The sequence below is a fragment of the Eublepharis macularius genome, chromosome 1 (genome assembly GCF_028583425.1).
Source record: "Eublepharis macularius isolate TG4126 chromosome 1, MPM_Emac_v1.0, whole genome shotgun sequence".
NCBI classification, from domain to species: domain Eukaryota; kingdom Metazoa; phylum Chordata; class Lepidosauria; order Squamata; family Eublepharidae; genus Eublepharis; species Eublepharis macularius.
This window is the reverse complement of record NC_072790.1, coordinates 212338724-212357314: the sequence shown is the minus strand read 5'-3', so window position 1 is coordinate 212357314 and position 18591 is coordinate 212338724. Positions and strand designations below refer to the sequence as shown.

At 42.3% G+C, this 18591-nt stretch overlaps 1 protein-coding gene across 1 annotated transcript in view; it reads right to left on the bottom strand.

Annotated features, from left to right (window-relative positions):
- The window catches only part of EML6 (EMAP like 6), a 197260-nt gene that overhangs the window by 62820 nt on the left and 115849 nt on the right, over nucleotides 1-18591 (bottom strand). The window contains exons 14-19 of the mRNA XM_054986606.1: nucleotides 17965-18071; nucleotides 13204-13322; nucleotides 9929-10115; nucleotides 8378-8483; nucleotides 6227-6320; nucleotides 1840-1940 (exon numbers count right to left, since the gene is read on the bottom strand). Of these exons, the coding sequence (XP_054842581.1) occupies nucleotides 1840-1940; nucleotides 6227-6320; nucleotides 8378-8483; nucleotides 9929-10115; nucleotides 13204-13322; nucleotides 17965-18071 (714 nt within the window). The remainder of the gene's footprint in view (nucleotides 1-1839; nucleotides 1941-6226; nucleotides 6321-8377; nucleotides 8484-9928; nucleotides 10116-13203; nucleotides 13323-17964; nucleotides 18072-18591) is intronic.

Below are 18591 nucleotides of genomic sequence, written 5' to 3'. Positions count from 1 at the left end.
TAAGCTACACATTATGCAGAAGACCCGTGCTTGGGCCTCCTGACATTATAACTTTTGCTTACAAACAGCTGTTGGGGGCTCTGAATTAGATAAGAGCAGCAGTACTGGGAACTGAAGTTTCCCCAAACAATTTATCCTCTCCCTGAATAATTTTTCTGTCTAAATCCCCCATCCCAAAGCTGCTATTGGTTCCACAGAATATTTTTCTCTATGGGGGCAAGCTGCAGCAGGTGGGTATGAGAAAATTAAAAAAACCTTAGCAGATCTGATCAACACTCTTCTGCATAACTTTGGCCTTAAGTCACTGTTCTGAGTTTGCCTCCTCACCTGAGTTTGCCTCCTCACTTGAGTCACTGTTCTGAGTTTGCCTCCTCACCTGAGTTTGCCTCCTCACTGTTCTGAGTTTGCCTCCTCACCTGGCAAGCCCACAGTGGTGAGTTAAGCAAAGCCTTCTCTGAAGGTATTTAATGCTCCATTTCTGTCCACTGGGAAAAATGGCAGAATTACGCCACCTCTCCAAGGGAAAAGGAGGCAAGATCAGAGCACTGAATCCTGTAGCTATATATCAGGCAATCTCTTTTGTGGGTGGTTTTTAAAAATTATTCAATTAATTCAAATGGAATGCTAGTTATTCTTGGTGGTGGTAGAAAGTGCTATCATCATAGCTGATTTATGGCGACCCCTACTGGGATTTTCAAGGCAAGAGACTAACAGAGGTGGTTTGCCATTGCCTGCCTCTGTACATCAGTCCTGGTCTTCCCTTGGAGGATTCTCATCCAATTACTAACCAAAGCTGACCCTGTTTAGCTTTCAAGATCTAATGAGATTGGGTTAGCCTGGACTATGTATTTTGTCCTGGAACACAGAACTGGAGTGACTGATATAAGGAATGCTCAAAGCCGCAAGTGCAGTGAATTACCCTGTGATCCAAAAACTGCTTCAGAGTAATTTCAGATCACCAGTCATCACTTGGAGGGGGGGAGGGCTGCCTAACAACTTAGGGCAGAAGGCTGCATGCCCTTGAAGGGCTGGTTATAGTAACAGATCACCATATTCCAACATACTCGTATCCATTACCTTCTCTCCTTCAGCCATGCTATCCTCCTCAGCAGTCTCAAGGTCTCCTACTCCCGAAAACAACTCTGTTCTTTCTCCCTTACACCACCGGTGCTTGGAACACCTGTGTAATGCCACCTCTCTTACTTCTGTTAAAACTCCTAAAAATCCACCTTTTCTGTGAAGCCTTTGGCACAACTCCTTATTTCTCCACCCCCTAAATATATTACCAGAATAAACACATATTCTTCCCTCATTTATTGTTGATTCCTTCTCCCTTGCCTTCTTTCATAGCCTTCCCTTGACTAAACTCTTAAATTGGAAGATTCCCGTGGCAGGGCTATAGGGAGCCAGTGATTAGAGTGCTGGACAAAAATCTAGGAGAGCTAGGTCTGAATCTCCACTCTGCCATGAAGATTGCTGAAGGACTTTGGGTCAGTCGCTTTCTCTCTGCAACTTGCCTCACAGGGTATTGGAGAAGGGAGAACAAGGTGCACTGCTATGAGCTCCTTGGAGAAAGAGCAGGGTAAAAATACACTAGATTGGCAAACGTGTCCTCTTGCATTATGTAAACTGCCATGCACCTTGGTGACAGTATACGAATAACAATAATAAAGTGTTGAAGCCAATGTTAAGTGCAATCCTGTGATTCCATACTTTTGGACAGTTGAGGAGATGTGTTCCAATATTACATAGTGGGAAAACAGTCTGAGGTTTAGAGTATTTTGAACAGCATGGAAAAGCCCTTGGTGAAAAAGTTAAAATCTTAATGTAACAGAATACCTGTTTGTTGCCAGAATTTAATGTGCTTAATTCCAACAGTCACCAGTTTATCGGCATGATGAGGGTTGCATTTCACTACGAATATTTTGTCTTTATGACCCCTGTAATAAATAAAAATAAAATAAAGGAGACATGAGTAGTCTGTCCTTCCTATGGCCAGAGATTTTGGAGCACTGTAAAGTGTTTGTGCAGCAGGAGATTGAGAAAGGATGATTTCATGCTTTTTCTCAATGTCTGCTTTCTCATTCTTTTCTCCCAGCCAGGCTCTGGTACTAGAAATAAGATCCTCTAGGAGAAGAGCGTATAAGGGGAGGCAGTTTCAGGGAAGTAAGCATGGGACACCTCTTTCCACTCACTAGTCACTACTTCTCTGCTCTGAAATTGTTCCACCCTCATTTATAATTACTCAGTGTGATCCATATTTTAACACCTGGGGTATGATGCCATCAAGTTTAGTTGAGACCTGTGGTTCAGTGAGACGATGGAGGGGTAAGGAAGGTCTGCTCTCTCTGCTCACTCCTGTAGGAGGAAGAAGCTGCAAAGGATGATACAGTTAAGGTGGTATCTGGGAAAACGAAGCTATGGTGTTCTTAAGAGACCCAAGTTGTATTTGAGATCATTTCTTTGGGGAACTCAGAGGATCTTTCTAATTCCCATTATAACAATGTCCCCCATGCACAGGGCAAATCCCTTATTAATGACCACTAGAGAAAGGGTATTTTCAAGTGGATAGTTGAGTTGGCCTGTAGAAGAAGAGTGAGATTTTGGTCCATTAGCACCTTGAAGATCAGCTATGTATCAACAACCAACCATCTCAGACTAAGGGTCAGAACACACGAGACAAACTTCACGTGAACAGCACTTGATTGGTCCCGCAATATCTGCTGGGAATGGTAGTCTAAACCCCGCCCCCTACTCTCCGAGCAAAGTGGAATTTCTTGCAAAGAACAGCCACTCAGCTGAAGAGATTGTCTTTCAAAGAGATTCTCTCAAAGAGAGACTGATTCTCTTTCAAAAATCCAATCAGCTGGTTTTGCTTCAGCTCAGAGATGGAGGTGGGGTGGGGGGAATCCGAGTTGCACTCCCCTGCCGGGAGGGACAAATTTCTCTCTTGCTTGCAAAACACCTCTGCTTTTTTCTCTCTTGTTACGTCGTACACCCACCCACCCCCATCCCAAGTTCTCAGAGGATTTTTGAAAGAGAGAAAGTGTATGCGTGTAAGTGAAACTCCCCTGTCCCTCCCAGCTGAGAATCACATTGAGCAGATGGGTTTTTTTAACTACAATTCCCAGGGATCATTGCAGGATCCAACACTTGCCCATGAGTATTGTGTGTTTTGACCCAAAACCACAAAATATGGGTCCTTTACTGGGGATTGGTTCTTTTAAGGGCTTATAGTGTATGAACATGGTAGTAATTGATTTGCGGCATGGGGCTGTCTTTCTTCACAAATTGGATTTAGCGGATTTTGACAACCACAGCTAGGTTTACCAGGTGATGGATAGCAGTTGGCAGGAGATGGGTAGGATAGGGATGTCATGCATGATGTGACATCACTTCTAGGGAGTTTCCAGCAATACAGTTTCTGACATTTCTTAGTTACCATACCATAGAGTTTCTGGTAATTTCTAGAGTGATGTGACATCAGTCCTAAATTTTCTCTGGAAGTAGTGCCACAATTTTCATCTGCTGCCCAAAGGATCAGGTGAGAAGTGCAGGTTGCCAGCAAGTGATCTCCCACTGTAGTGGAGACCTGACAACCCTAACCCTAGCACTCTAGACATTTCATCATGTGTTTATTGAACACAAGTAGAGGGGAGTTAGAATTGCCAATTCTGGCTTGGGAAATCCCTGGAACTTTGGGAAGTCTGAGGAGGGCAAAATTTGGGGAAGAGAGGGAGCTCAGGAGGGACGCCATGCCCTCCCAAACAGTCATTCCCTCTAGAAGAACAGATGTCTGAATTATTCAAGAAGGCCCTTTTCTCAGCTAAGAGGGTGGTATTGTAGGAAATAAATAAAATGTCTGTAGTCTGGAGATCACTTGTAATTCCAGGAGAATTCCAGGCTACACCTGGAAGCTGGTAACCTTACGGGGAGTAGGGCTGTGCCTACTGGGCCTCCTCCAATGCCTGCATGTTCAGCTGAATATCAACAGCAAGTCCCTACGTGTAAGGAAGTGTGATAGCTCCTTCATGTGATTGGAAATGCAGCAAAAAGCTGGTCCCAGGTACATAAAGGGACCTTCACACTCATCTGATAGCACAAATGTAGGAGCTCGGTGCAGATCTTCAGATAAACATGTAAATACAGTGGCCTTGACCAGTGAGCAGCGTCCTGTTCCCGCTCCTCCACAATAATTCAGTGAACATGTGGCTGAACTTCTGAAGAGGATTGATGTGGTGTAGATTTCACTGACGTCTTAATATGTATAATTTGCTTGATTGTGTGTTTGTGTTTATAATTACAGTAATGACATCTTTGTTTGATTTGATTTTTGGTGTGTATCTTTTTAGTATTCAGCATGCTAGATAAATAACTTGTCCCCTTCTCTTTTCGGACTGTCGCATCTTGTACCTGTACACTGGCCAATCAAAAAGATTTCTGTATCTGGCCTAAATATTAGAGGAAGGCTAATCTATTTTCTAAATCTTCCGCAATTCGAGCACATATTAAAAATCTAGCCTGAGATAGTATACGGCATCCAGAAAAGGATTAAGAAGCAATTAACAAGCTGTTGAGAACAATAACTGTATTTCAGCCCATTCAAGACATAACATGGGAAAGGTCAAAGTAATTAAAGAAAGATATATCCAGTGTAAGCTACTGGGCACATAAGGAAGCAGCTTTTAAATATTTAAGCGGTCTCTGAAGGAAGATATGTGATAAGTAATTGAAGCACATTAGAAGGATAATTAGAAGAACAGAAATTAAAACAATATTTCAAAGAACAGTTAAATCAACAGAAACAAGGTATCTCTTGATTACTGCATGTTACCCTTGGCTGGTTCTCCTGGGATTGCTCAGCTTTACATCACTGCAATATAGACTTCTAGAATAAGATTTGTGAGAAGTTATCAGAGTTGTAACCACAAGAGAGGAGGAAGATTTGGTAGGGTCTGATTCTCTCAAGAATATTCTAGGCCCCTTTCCCTGAATGTTTAGCTTTCATTTTAAAAACAAAGCACATAAGGGCAGGATCTAAACCCATCAGTGCAGCTACTTTTCCACAGGAGCATGAGTATACAGCTTAATAGCCTGACCCCTGAAACTTCAATTGTTCCTCTTTCTCAGCTCAAGTGCTTATTTCTGGAAACTCAGATCTCAAGTAATTTCTAGGTGGATGACAAAGAGGGCTTGCTGGACCCTGCAAGGCCTTCTCCAGGTGCCCCCAATTGTTGATGTGACGTATCAAAGGACAGGGTGCCAAGTCTATGTAACACACTGCCCTACGTGGCTTCCCTGGCACCTTGACATCAGGGGAAGGCTCCCTTGTGCTTTTGGTTAATTTGGTTTGTTTGTTAAGGGGTCTTATCATTGATTTTGATATGTTTGATATGTTACTGCTCATATTCATTCTTTAATCTAATCTAACCAATTTTTAATAGGGCTATTCCTTTGAGGTGGTTTGAGATCACTTTAAAAAATCACCCCCTGGACAAGCTCATCTCCAATATTTTAGCCCTCCAGGCCATTATAAAAAGCTTTTTAGGGAGTACATCTAAGCAGGTCTAATCAGATGTAAGCTCCATTTTATTAAAGGGGGCTTACTCCCAGGAAAGGTCTGCATCCTTATTCCAAAGGATTGCAGCCTTAGTCATTGCTAGGTTAACAGCTAAACTCTCAGCAAACAAATAGAAAAATATCTCCAGAAAATGTTGAATTGAATATAGGAGAGGAAAGATGAGAATGAGGGTGGGACAGGTGGCCTGGCAGAAACAAGACAGACTTGAAAATCTATTTATACCAAATGAAACCCACCACCAAAACTGCACAACAGATGTACTCAGACAGGGAATCTCCACTTGAACACGGCAGGAAAGAAAATATCACCCATCTGATTCAAATGCTTTCAACTTTCTTCTGCCCTCATTTTCCTATTTCTTAGTTTGCAGGAATATGCTGGGCTCATGTGCTCCCCCCTCCTGTTGCATGCTTCCACATTGTGCAAACTTATTTTGCTTCCCGACCAACCAAGATTTCAGTGCATCAATCTGAACAAGCCCCAAAATGTTTTAACAAGATGCGCACGTGTTTTAAAATCCTAAAACCTGAACTCTAAAATTTTGCCCAGATTTTTATAGACAGACAGACAGACACACACACACACACACACACACACACACACTTTAGGATCTCAGAAATCATGTCAGCATGAGAATATTCTTACCTAGTTGCTGCCATCTTCTCTCCTTTCTTCCAATCCCACAGAACAATGGTATGATTATCATCTAACCCGATCGATGCCAAACATTTCCCATCAGCTATATAAAAACAAATCCCAACAGCAAAAATTATACTTCTTGAATTAAAATGTGGTAACGGCTTGCATGAAACAGAACACATACTGCAAAATGGAAGGCAAGGATCTGATCAGCACCTAGCATAGCACAGTAAATCCACATTTACCCTCAGACAAACCTGATCCTCTCTTAACGACAGCACATCTCAATCCACCTACCGGGTGTTCCCAAACTTTTTACATCTTTTCACACGCAAGGCAAAACAGGTAACAGTGTTACAGTACCATCCTATACTTGATCTTAGCTCAAAGGCAATAAGTGATAGTACCATCCTAAGCAGAGTTACGCTGTTCTAAGGCCACTGACTTCAATCAGCTTTGACATGGTGACTCTGTTTAGGACTACAACCTTATAAAAACCATAACCTATTAGGGAGAGTTTGCATTGCACAGGTTATGATACACAGGGCACAACATAAAAAATGCTTTTGGTCAAAATGGGGTTATTATTGGAGAAGGGAATCAGGCAACCACTGCAGCACAATTATGTCTCACTGTACACAATGATTAATGGTGATATGAAGCCAGAGGAATGCCATTTATGCTTAACTGGAGTTACATGCATGCATGGTCGGCTCCAAAGGATGGCAAAGTGGGGCAGATGCCAGGGCCCTACGGCCAGCAAGGAAACCTGACAAAAACTTAATACAAAGACACCATATGGTTTTTGCTTTCCTCTCGCTTTTAGATAGCTAGGCTTGCTAGCTGATGATCTCTTGCCAGCACTCCCCTCCCAGAATGCTGGAGTCAGCCCCATGTGCATGAGTGATGAGGGAGTAAGAAGGTTTGCGACATGGTTCTCACACCAAACTGAGATGTACCCCAAACAGGCTACGCAGAGAAATCCCTTATTTCCCATCCCTATTAATTAAAATGAGATGAGAATTCTCTAGCACTGAGTCAACAGCCCTCATAATATTCCCATAGGAGCCATGGAAATCTTGGACAAGGCATTCTCACATCACTTGAAATATATCGAGAAACAAATGCAACATCAAGTGGCAGAAGTAAACGGCATGGATGAGAGCGCTTTTGATGAAAAGAAACTTTGATTAATTGATTAAAAGAAACACACATGAAACATTTTCTCTTATTTCCTCAGGTTTAGTTCAAGAGACATCCAATTAGCCACCAGAGGGCACACATTAATGTTTTATCAACACAAGCCAACAGTAATATCATTCCAGAAGAGTAGACTCTTGTAGCAAAAATAACCAAGTCTCCTGTGGTTCTCAAGATTGTGATACATTTATTGTGGCAAAAGCTGGTAGATGGTAGGCATACAGATACTTAATAAAAGCAGGGCTTTTTTTCTGGGAAAAGAGGTGGTAGAACTCAGTGGGTTGCCCTTGGAGAAAATGGTCACGTGGCCGGTGGCCCCGCCCCCTGATCTCCAGACAGAGGGGAGTTGAGATTGCCCTCTGTCTGGAGATCAGGGGGCGGGGCCACCGGCCATGTGACCATTTTCAAGAGGTTCCAGAACTCCGTTCCCCCGCGTTCCCCCTGAAAAAAAGCCCTGAATAAAAGTACCAACAGCCAGCAATTTGGAGCAAGTTTAATTCTTACTGATCAACTGGTTAGAATACTGGCTCTGTGCTTTGGATTCATATCATCGCAGGAAATAGAATTACACTTTTCTTAATGAAGACATCATATTATGCATTTAATATTTCGAGGAAAGAAGGGGGAAACACACACACACAGAGTTTGGAAGAAGCTCCTAACTTCTTATAACATTTAATTTTACTTGTAGACACACACACCTAACTTTGATAGATGGACTGATGCTCTGAGCTTGCTGGTTCCCAAGATCATGAGTGACTGCTGCTTTTCCATTTCATTTTGATTTGAGACGCATGTTGTTTTCACCTCAAAAGTCATTCCTCTGTCCCCTTGGAGGACAACTGACATTGGGAAAGCCTTACTGAATTAGACATCACTTACAGGGAACAAATGAGGCTCTAACGTGGACAAAGAGCAGACTGAATGGTTTTCTTTTCCCTTCTAGAGGCTGCTTACCTGAAAAATCAAGTGCGCACACTCCTCTTTGGTGTTGGCCTTTTAGCAGCGACAAACATTTAAGTGTCTGTGTATCCCAAACATGAATAGCAGCATCTCTTCCTACCTAAATGAGAAGACTGATCTTAGTAGCTGTACAGGGAAACCTGACAGTATTTACATTTGTTTATTTTATTATTTAGCCAGGTCTTTGTTATACAACACCCACAAAACTATTTATGAATCATAATAAAACTTTTTTTTTGCTTCTGTAGAGAACAGGAACTTCCTAATTTTTCCCAGTCTTGTATCACTTACATGATGTTTACCTTCAGGACTCAAGAGTTGATCTAAGCTTCCTGCTTACCATCTCATCTAATCTATGGATTCCTAATACATGAACTCTGCTTCCATATTCAGTTCTTCCCCCCACCCCCATCGTTGCTGTCCTCTCCACCATTTCCATTCTTCTCCCTTCCTTCTTTCCTTTCTGTCTCCAAATGCACGTACGCCTATCAGCATTCCCAACATTCTAATGTTTCTCTTGGAGGCATGCCCCAGGGTCAAGTGTGCTTCTTACATAAAATTCATCTTCCTGCTTCTACTTTTACAGCCTGCTGTACCAATCAGCATTTGGCAGCTCTGGCTGCATCCTATTTTCCTTCAAGTCCACCCTCACTTGCCTCTCTCCTCTTCTGATTTTCTTCCTGCCAATCTCAAAATTTCGTCTTTCTCATCTTGTTTTGGCTTTCGGCAATAGCTCCACTGAGCGCCAGCTTTTAAGCGCTTCTTTCCTCCTTTCTACATTCTATTCTGGGGTCATCCTTTTGACCAGTGTTATCACACTGAAGAGGATGGTATGTGAATTATAGCTCCTATTTGGTTCTTCCTAGTCAAACTCTAACCAATGGTTTCAATGATTTATGCTTTGAGACATCCAGCCATCAAATGATTCTAACATCCCCCAAGCTGTATTTCCTTTGAGCCTTCCCTTGTCTGTTCCTCTTTTGTTGCTGCAGATGTCACACGCTTAATTTTTTTTACAATATTAATATTCCACCCTTCAGTTCAAAGAAATAAAAGCATAATCTGTAAAAGCCAGCAACTAAGAATTAATTGAATAATCAGCAATTTAAACACAAACAGCACACAAAAAATCATTGCAGCATTAAAAAAAATCACGCTTAAAAATTTGGTTGAAGAAGTTCTTCACCTGGTTATCTAAGCCCTTAAAGCTGGAGTCAGGCAGCTATCTCTCTCAAGGGGCTGTTAGCTACAATGGAATAGTCATTTCTTGTAACGTATATTACCAATGGATTTGCTTGTATGCCACAGTCAAAACATATATTAAAAGGAGATATCAAAGCCCTGCTATGAGACTCTTTTAAACATACATTTGTAAGCAGCTAATCACAAAGGAGGAAGGTTTCATTGCCTAAATTTTACAAAAGAAATTTGCTAAAATGAGTATGTAGTTTCAATGAGCGGAAGCTTTCTTGTTCTCCCAAGGTACACCGGAAAAATCCATCTTTTTAGTCTAATTTGCCAGAATCGTTGCTTGCAAATACTCACCTGTCCAGTAGCAACAAAGTCTTTCACAGGATGGATGGCCAGGCTGAGGATATCATCATCATGACCAAGATATAGTCTTTGGGTGTGTTGTTGTCTATTGTACACAACAGCAACAGCAGCAATATGGTAAACCACCTCTCCAGTTTGTGTGTAGAACAAATTGTTTCGACAGTCATAGCCTCTGTAACTGAAATGGATTTTTAAAAAAACAGCAACTGATCATTATTTCAGCAAGTGCCCTTGCAACATTCTGAAAGCAAAGGAAGTTAAGACCACGATTCCTCCTTTATATGGAAGCAGATTTTGCTATTAATAGTGACTAATGTTACTAAGAGCTACATTTATAATGAAGGCTCCAAGAAATCGATATGAGAAGCAGTACACTAATAAAAAGATGAGGATGAAATCCTATGATGAATGAAAAATACAAGCTGAAAAGTACTGTACTGAGAACTAGTTAAGTGACATTCATAATTATTAGTAACAAATGCATTTTAGATGGCTGCATAAACTATTCTTCCTTCTATCTGTTTTCCCTTCGGCTTGTTAGATCAGATGAGAGTTTATAGTGAAAGTATTCACTATGCACTCTCATCTGATCTTCCATGTTCCACACGGGGAGGGCAGGGGGGCTGGTTTGAATCCCACTACTGCCATGAGCTCAGTCAGTGTCCTGGAATAAGCCACTCCTCTCAGCTCCAGCTCCCCAGCTGCATTGTAGGGATAATAATAGCACTGATTTTGTTCATCACTGTCAGTGGGGCATTAATCTGAATAGAAGAGGGGTATATGTGCAGTTGTTGTTGTTGTTGTTGTTGTTGTTGTTGTTGTTGTTGTTGTTGTTGTTGTTAAGGATTTGAAGCCTGGTCTCCTATGTGGATAAATTTATATTCTGACAGGATGCTGTAGATGGTTTTAATTTCTACATGATACTAAGCAAAAATTCTATGTGGTTTTTAATTCTGTGTGAAATATCATACCAAATTGTTAAATTATAACAAGCCCAATCAATACTTCCAACTAGTTAGAGCGATCAGTGATCAAGAAAATAACTGAGAAACCCAACAATGATATGAAGGTATAAAAAATAAAATATTGTTTAAGAGAACTGGGACATATACACTGTTGTCTCCTTCTAAGCAAAAAATTACCCTCCTGTAGTAAGGTTTGTGTTGGACTAGAATCTGGGAGACTCAGGTTGGAATCTCCACTCTGCCATGGAAATTGAGCCAGTCACTCTCAGCCTAAATGGAGGAGTGGAGAAGGATGTTGTAAGATACTTTGGATCCCCAGTGGGGAGAAAAGCATGGTATATATATCTAAACATATAAATAAAAAAGATCAGCTTGGATCCATCAGACTTTTTCTCTAGTGCTGTTACCCTAAATGGGGCTCTCCTTGTGAGTTGAAGGAATTAGTGTGCAAGAAGAGGCTGTGAGAGGAGAGATAACTGGGATCTTCTGTATATCAGGTCCCTTCCCTCAGAGGACTCTCGAAGTGACCAAGTGGGTGTTCAAACAAAATGATTTTTGTTAAAGGGATATAAAAAAGGAATCATACAAGAACATATACCACACACATACAGTGTTTCTTCCTCCACTTGAAGCCATCCGTGTGACCTTGGATTAGTCACAGCTCTTCTAGAGCTCTCTCAGCCCCACACACCCTGACAGGGTGATTGTTGTGAGGATAATAATGACATCCTTTGTAAACCACTCTGAGTGGGTGTTGTCCTGAGGGGCGGTATATAAATTGAATGTTATTATTATTTGGAAAAGCAGAGAGGTTGTTGGATAGAGTTTCAGGGTTTGAGGGTTAGAGACCAATCCAGAAGGAGAGCAGCTCCAGTGTCCAGTGCTTTGCAACAAGATGTGGGAGAGGGGCTCAGCCATGCAGTCTTAGGGTGTTTGGGTGGGAGGTCTCAGGATACACCAAGCACATGGCAGGACAGCCTAATTATAAAGCAAAACATATCCTGGGGCAAAACTAACATCTTGCTTCCAAACACAATAGCTTGATGGCTGTCTCTGGGGTGTGACAAAGAGCTGGGAAGCTGTCTCTGAGATGAGACAATAAAACTGGGATGGTTTGATAAAACCTTCCTAGGCGAAACGAAAGTTATTGATGATTGACAACCCACGATGGCTGGATAGGTAAGGTTATCAGCGCCCTGAATACCCCCAATGGGAGAGCGGATAAGGAAAAGATTGACAGGGTATGTTAAGGAGATTAATTCAAGAACTCCTGGAAGACTATTGTCTTAGGATCTCTGCACATCTCTGGGGTGTGGGGACTGAAAGCTGGTATCACCCGATACCTCACATGCTAGTAATTTTCCAGCTCCCGGCTGGGAATCTGGTTTCTATTTTCTATCCTGCTAGGCAGTGTTTCTGTGTTTAAAACAGAGAGAAGGGCTTATTATATTGCCTTATTAATACCATGAGGGAATATATATAAAGCCTACTTAATATCATGAGGGCAAATCTAACAGTGCAAGGATTTCTAACCACAAAGCATGACTATTCCCCCCCCCTCCAGTGTCAGCCCCAAATGCCCCCCCAAATATTTTTCCTGGGGGCCAGGGGACATCCAGGAACAGAATGAGGAGGGAGTCAAAGTTCTGCAATAGGAGGGGGGGGGGAATTGGCAAAAATTGTCCACCTTCCATCAGCAGAAATCTTCCATAGAATCCACAAAACCCATCAACTCATCACATGGAGAAAACTGAAAGAAATTCCATGTAACAACTTCTCCATGATATAATGAGTAGTATGACTATCACATGGTCCCTTCATTCCAACACCAGCCACCTTCAAGAATGGAAGCAGTGGCAAGGAAAGCATTCAGTCAAGTATCAAAATCATATGGTTAGCCATAGGTTAAGGTGGCAGCTTAGAAAAGGTCATTTCCAGTTTCCTCCATGTAACAAATACAATACATAGACCAGTCCTTGGACACTAACTACCAGTGGGGAACAGCTACCAGTTCTTTGTGCAGAAATAACAGATGTCCACAATCTATGGCTGAAGCGTTGCTGACAGGGTGGAGGGGGAGGAATGGAAGAAGGTCCTAACCATAAGCAAACAACCTAAAAGAGAATTCAATTTCCTCCTAAAAGCATTGAATATATTTCTTCGTTTTGTGATAACACCAGACATAGTTTCTAAATCTAGATGCTCTTTCTGGTTTTCCTAAAGCCAGATTACCTTTTGCTGCAATTTGTAGTCTATAAAAGTGAAAAGACACGAGTAGTCACTACTGAAAAATTATTATACCCATGTATAAACAGCAGCTTTAAACTGTCCTCAGGGGCTCGCTCTCTTTTAAGGAAGGGCACTGAATGGTTTTTCTCTTTACTTTGCTGTTTCAGCTGAGGTAGATCTTCTTTGTAAACCTAAAAGAATAATAGTTTCACTTAATTATATATTCCAAATTCAGTTATTCATATTGCTTATTGTTATTTCTGTTGCCAGCTTGCCTGACAGTTTGTAAGATTAGCATCACTATACTGGAATGCATGACAAAACCAACCTTTTTGAGAAGCTTCCATTCTAGCTAAAGGCCAGGCTAGCACCATTCAATTAGTTCATGAAAAAAGATTTTTAATATTGGCATTTTTTATCCATCTTAATTCTTTTATTTTTTTAATAACATGTACATGGTTGGTTCTACAGTTATTGAACAAATTTCTTCACAGAGTTCTGATATATATTATATACAGGAAATTTAAGCAATCTGTAAATGTCACAAGAAGCAGGAGACAGATTTACACTGCTAACATGTACCCCAGATATACAGCTATTATACATGCTAATCTGTTCAGAAGATGCTTATGAAATGCACAGCTGCTAGCGCTATATGAAACTAGGTGCTATGACATCTGTTTAATCAAGTGGAACACTGAAAAACAGCATCAGAATGTATCTTTTGGTGCATCTCTATAGTTAGTGAGTGTCAAGATGCTAAAAAATACTGGAGACTTTTGCAAATGACATTTCTGTGCTGTGACCATGAGTCAGTAGTATACACTAGAGATCTACTACCCTGTTATTTAAAGGGCCATACAGATTTACTTACATTTTTCAACTAACCCTCTAAGCTTTGGCATGTTCTCATCTCATTATCATTGCCCCCACATTTCTCTCTCTCTGTCTCTCTCTCAAAACAACTGACAGCATCCAGGTCTCAGCTATCAGCAATGCAATTCTATGCAACGTTATTCCAGTCTAAGTCCACTGAAGTCAATAAGCTTAGACAGAAACAACTCTGCATAGGATTGTACTGTAAGTTTTTTATAATGTTCATGTATGCTTATGCAAACTTCTAAGGTATAATAAGGAAATATGGGCTTGGACCCAACCCTACTTCCATACAACCCTTCTCCCAACCCTACTCGAAGCATCTTCATGAACATGGTAGGTACCAGTTCCCACCTTCCTCGTGCTTCAGCCCCTTGTGCCCCTGAAAAGTGCTAAGGGAGTGTCCTTCAACTTTCAGGAGGGTGCTGGGGAGCTCTATTTGCAGGGGGAGCAGAAAAGCCCCTTAAATAAGGAGAAGCAACTTTATGCTACTTTGAAATCAAGCCACAGTAGCCATTTCAACACATCCATAAAGGGATGGCCCACTCACTGAATGCTGCCAGCTTCCCCTCTTTACTCCGCACATCTCCAATTTCAAAATGGTAGCAAGCTGTTTGGCTTCTGTTTTGCCAGCACCTTTTTGGAGACTGCAGGAAAGTGTGTTCTCAGAAAAGGTGCCAAAAAACCAGAATCCAAACAGCCTGCTACCGTTTTGAAATGGGAGACATGTGGTGTGAAAGGGAAAAGCCAGCAGAGTTCAGTGAGTGGGCCATCCCTTTAAGGATGTATGGAAACAGTCTATATTCAGGAACAGGGTCTCAGATCCCAGCATGAGTAACAATTATACTGAGTGACACTGGTAGATAAGGTTTACACCTCTCCCCAGGTGCCTCAAGAATCCCTCTGTAAAATTTGTAGGAGGATACAATACAAGAAACGATATATTTTTCTTTACTGATTATATTAAAAAGTCAAAGATATTTGTGACCATTATGGAAAATGTTAAAGCCATTTATATTTTTAATTCATATTTATGCATATTTATTTCAAACTAGCAACAAAGCCCATTGTGAGAAAAAATACAATGGGCTCTAGAAAGGGTGGGCCACACAGGCCACACATTGCCCCTTATGCTGCACCCCAATCTGGGCAGGGGGGAGGCAGGGTGACTGGGCCTGGCATTGCCTCCTCCCCAGCGCCAATCAATCATGGTGTTGTGTCTGAGGTGAGAGCACCTGTTCCAGGCACCAGGCAGGCAGGCGACTCACTGGTAGAGCAGGCATAGGAAGTTCAGGAGTTCAACCAAAGGGCAGAACCAAGGAAACAGTCAGACAGGGGGGCAGACAAGATGGAGAGTCCAGGAGACAGGCTGAGGTCAAAATCCAGTAACTCCATCAGACAAGGGAGCAAGTAGGAGGGAGAGTCCAGGAGACAGGCCAAGGTCAGATTCCAATAAGTCAGTTCCAGGCACAGCAGAGCATAGTCAGCAAAGTTCCTTCCACACTGCATGATGCCCAGCAACTGCCTTTTATGCTTCTCCTGACTAGGTGCAGGTGTTGTCTCTTCCTCTGATAGTCTTGCCCTGTGCTGTGCCTGTAAACGAGCACTCTTGCATCATTCCCACACAGCTGCTTTTGCCTTGTTCTTCCTTCTCTCAGCTGGTTCAGGTTTCTCCTTAGCTCTGTGGGAGTCTTCCTTCACAACAGCCTCCTCAGAGGTTCCTGGATGCTCTTCCTGGGTTTCCTCTGGAGCTACAGCTGGCTCCAGAGTAGACCCAGCTGGCGCTGCCAGCTCTTCATCTTCTGAGGAGGACTCTGGGGTGAGTGGCAGGGTGGCAGAGCAAGGCTGGTGCATGTCAGGGCAAGGCTGACTCATGACACATGGTGGGAAAGCGCTGGGAGGTGGGCCCGTCCATCCTACCACCTCACCCAATCAGGCTGCAGAGGGTTTGGCAGGTGGGCCCCTCCCTCTGCCAGCCAATCCCAGGCCTGATTTGGGCACTTCAGAGCCCAGAAGCACTGCTGGGGGTGAAAGAGTCCTAGAGTGCTCCTGCACCCTCCAGCCACCCAGGGGGAAGAGCAGGCAAGCCACATTTCTCCCCACGCCCCCTTCCCCCGCGGCAGATCGAGGCTTGGGGGTGGAAAGTGGGGGGGGGAGCAGGCAAGCTGCACTTCCCCCCCGCGCCCCCTTCCCCCGTGGCAGATGGAGGCTGGGGGAAGCCTTGGGACGCGGAGCGCAAGCAAGCCAGGCATGCCCCATGCCTGTCTGACTCAATTGGGGCTGGGGAGGGCAGAGCCGACCTGCAGGCCCTACTGAGGCCCAGAGTCCTGCCGGGACTGCGCCTGTGCCAGTGAGTCATCGGGAATACGCTTACAGAATTATGTAGTAGGATTATTTATACCCTGGAAAAGAGCAAGAGTCCAGTAGCACCTATAAAATTAACAAAATTAGTGGTAGAGTATGAGCTTTCGTGAGCCACAGCTCACATGAGCTCTGGCTCAAGAAAGCTCATCCCAACCACTAATATTCTTAGCCTTATAGGTGCTACTGGACTTTTGCTCTTTTCCACTGCTACAGACACACTAACACAGCTACCCATCTTGATCTATTTATACCCTGTTACTCATATAGAGTATTTAAAACAGTTTATAAACCTTTAACATAAAAAAACCAAATTAATTAACAATAGATCAGCAATTCAAGACTGCACATACTAAAAACATCAATAACAAAAAAAGCTTAACATTTATCAAAAGAGTTTCACCCTGACCTGGAGAGCCTGATATTGTCAGATCGCAGACCAGGGTTGTATAGGTATGCAATGGCAAACCAACTCTGTTAGTCACTTGCCATGAAAACCCGACCAGGGATCACCATAAGTCAACTATGACTTGAGGGCAGGATTTCAATTCAACATAGTTTTCAGTTGACTCTTAAATTACAAAAATGTCAGTGCCCAGGAATCATTTCTGGGCAAGGAACTGGTTCAAACAATCCCCCCTTTGTAATGAAACTCAATTGCAGGGCTGATTTACAGTTACTCCAGCCTAAGCCTACTGAAATCAATGGGTGTAGACCAAAGTAAATTAGCATACAGTTGCACTGTGAGTGAATTTGGGGCAGTCTCTCTCTCTCTCCACCTCCCCTTATCCTATCTCACAAGATTGCTGTAAAGATGAAATAACTAGCGGGGCCACACATGGTTCACTAAGCATCTTGGTGGAAGGACAGGACAGAAATAAATTAGTGGTGAAAAACAATTTTCCCCCTCACATTAAAAAAAATCTGCCAGTAAATGTACTGGCTCACTCAAAGAGTTTCAGATTCTCTGATCTAGAGCAAAGGATGTTTCCCATGATTAATAAACACTGTTGTTGTATGATTTTAGATTCTTCCCAGTTTGTTATAAGCCACCTTGATCTTCTGGAGACAGACGATAAAAATGGTCTATATAAATACATTTTATATACTTCAGTTTGGATTCTTTAACATAACATAATCTACCATCCTAAACAGAGTTACATTTTTATAAATCCACTGAAGTCAATGGGCTTAGAAGGGAGCAACTTTGCTTAGGATTTCAATGTCTTTTTCCTTCTTCAGATCGCCTAGTTCAATTATCTTGCTTAACTTTTCTTGTTTAAACTCAAAATCCCTTTGTTTAATGCATGCTTTTATTTATTTAGTTATAACCCCGTGTTTTCCCCATTAGGAACACAAAGCAGCTTACAACATTGTTCTCCTCTCCTCCCTTTAATCACAAACAGCCCTGTGAAATAGCTTAGGCTAAAAATGAGGGACTGGCCCAAGGTCTCCCAGAGAACCTCAAGGGTAGAATGAGGATTCAGACCAGGGCCTCACAGATTCTAATCCCTCATTCTAACCACGACACCATGCTGCATTGTGACTTAATATCTAGAGGTGTGTCTAATAACACTGTGTGTTCATGCTGCTCACCTGTCGAATATAGTTGATCTGAGCTTCTTGCTCAATATCTGAGTCTAACTCTGGTACATCAGATAAATCGGAATCTGATTCTTCACTGTGTGAATCAATGCCACTTTCTGCATAAAGGAGAACACACCAAATGTTGATTTTTGTCAAAGGGTGATTAAGAACTAGTCACATTCTGAAGAATAATTAATGCAAAATCTCCAGACACTTGAGAGCACTGGCAAAAACCCAAGAACATTACCAGTTTTACAATAAAAACATATAGACTGGCCTGAGAACCAAACACAACATTGACTAAAGTCACAAGTGATTTTCCACTGGAGGGTTGTCACACAGAAGAGAGTTCTTTCCTATCCAGAGGGCAAGACCAGATCTGATGAGCTTAAGTTACAGGAGGGCAGAATTCAATTTAATATTAAGAGACACCTAACTATAAGAGCAGTTCAATAATGGAATTAATTACCTGGGGGAAGTGGCTTCTCCCTTATTGGACATTTTCAAATAGAGGCTGTATCTGTTAGGGATGCTCTGGCTTCAGATGTCCTGCAATGAACAGCCATTTGGCCTAGATGGCCTATAAGCAGAGCTGGCATGCCCATTGAGGCTGGGCCAGCAGCTGCCTTGAGCGCT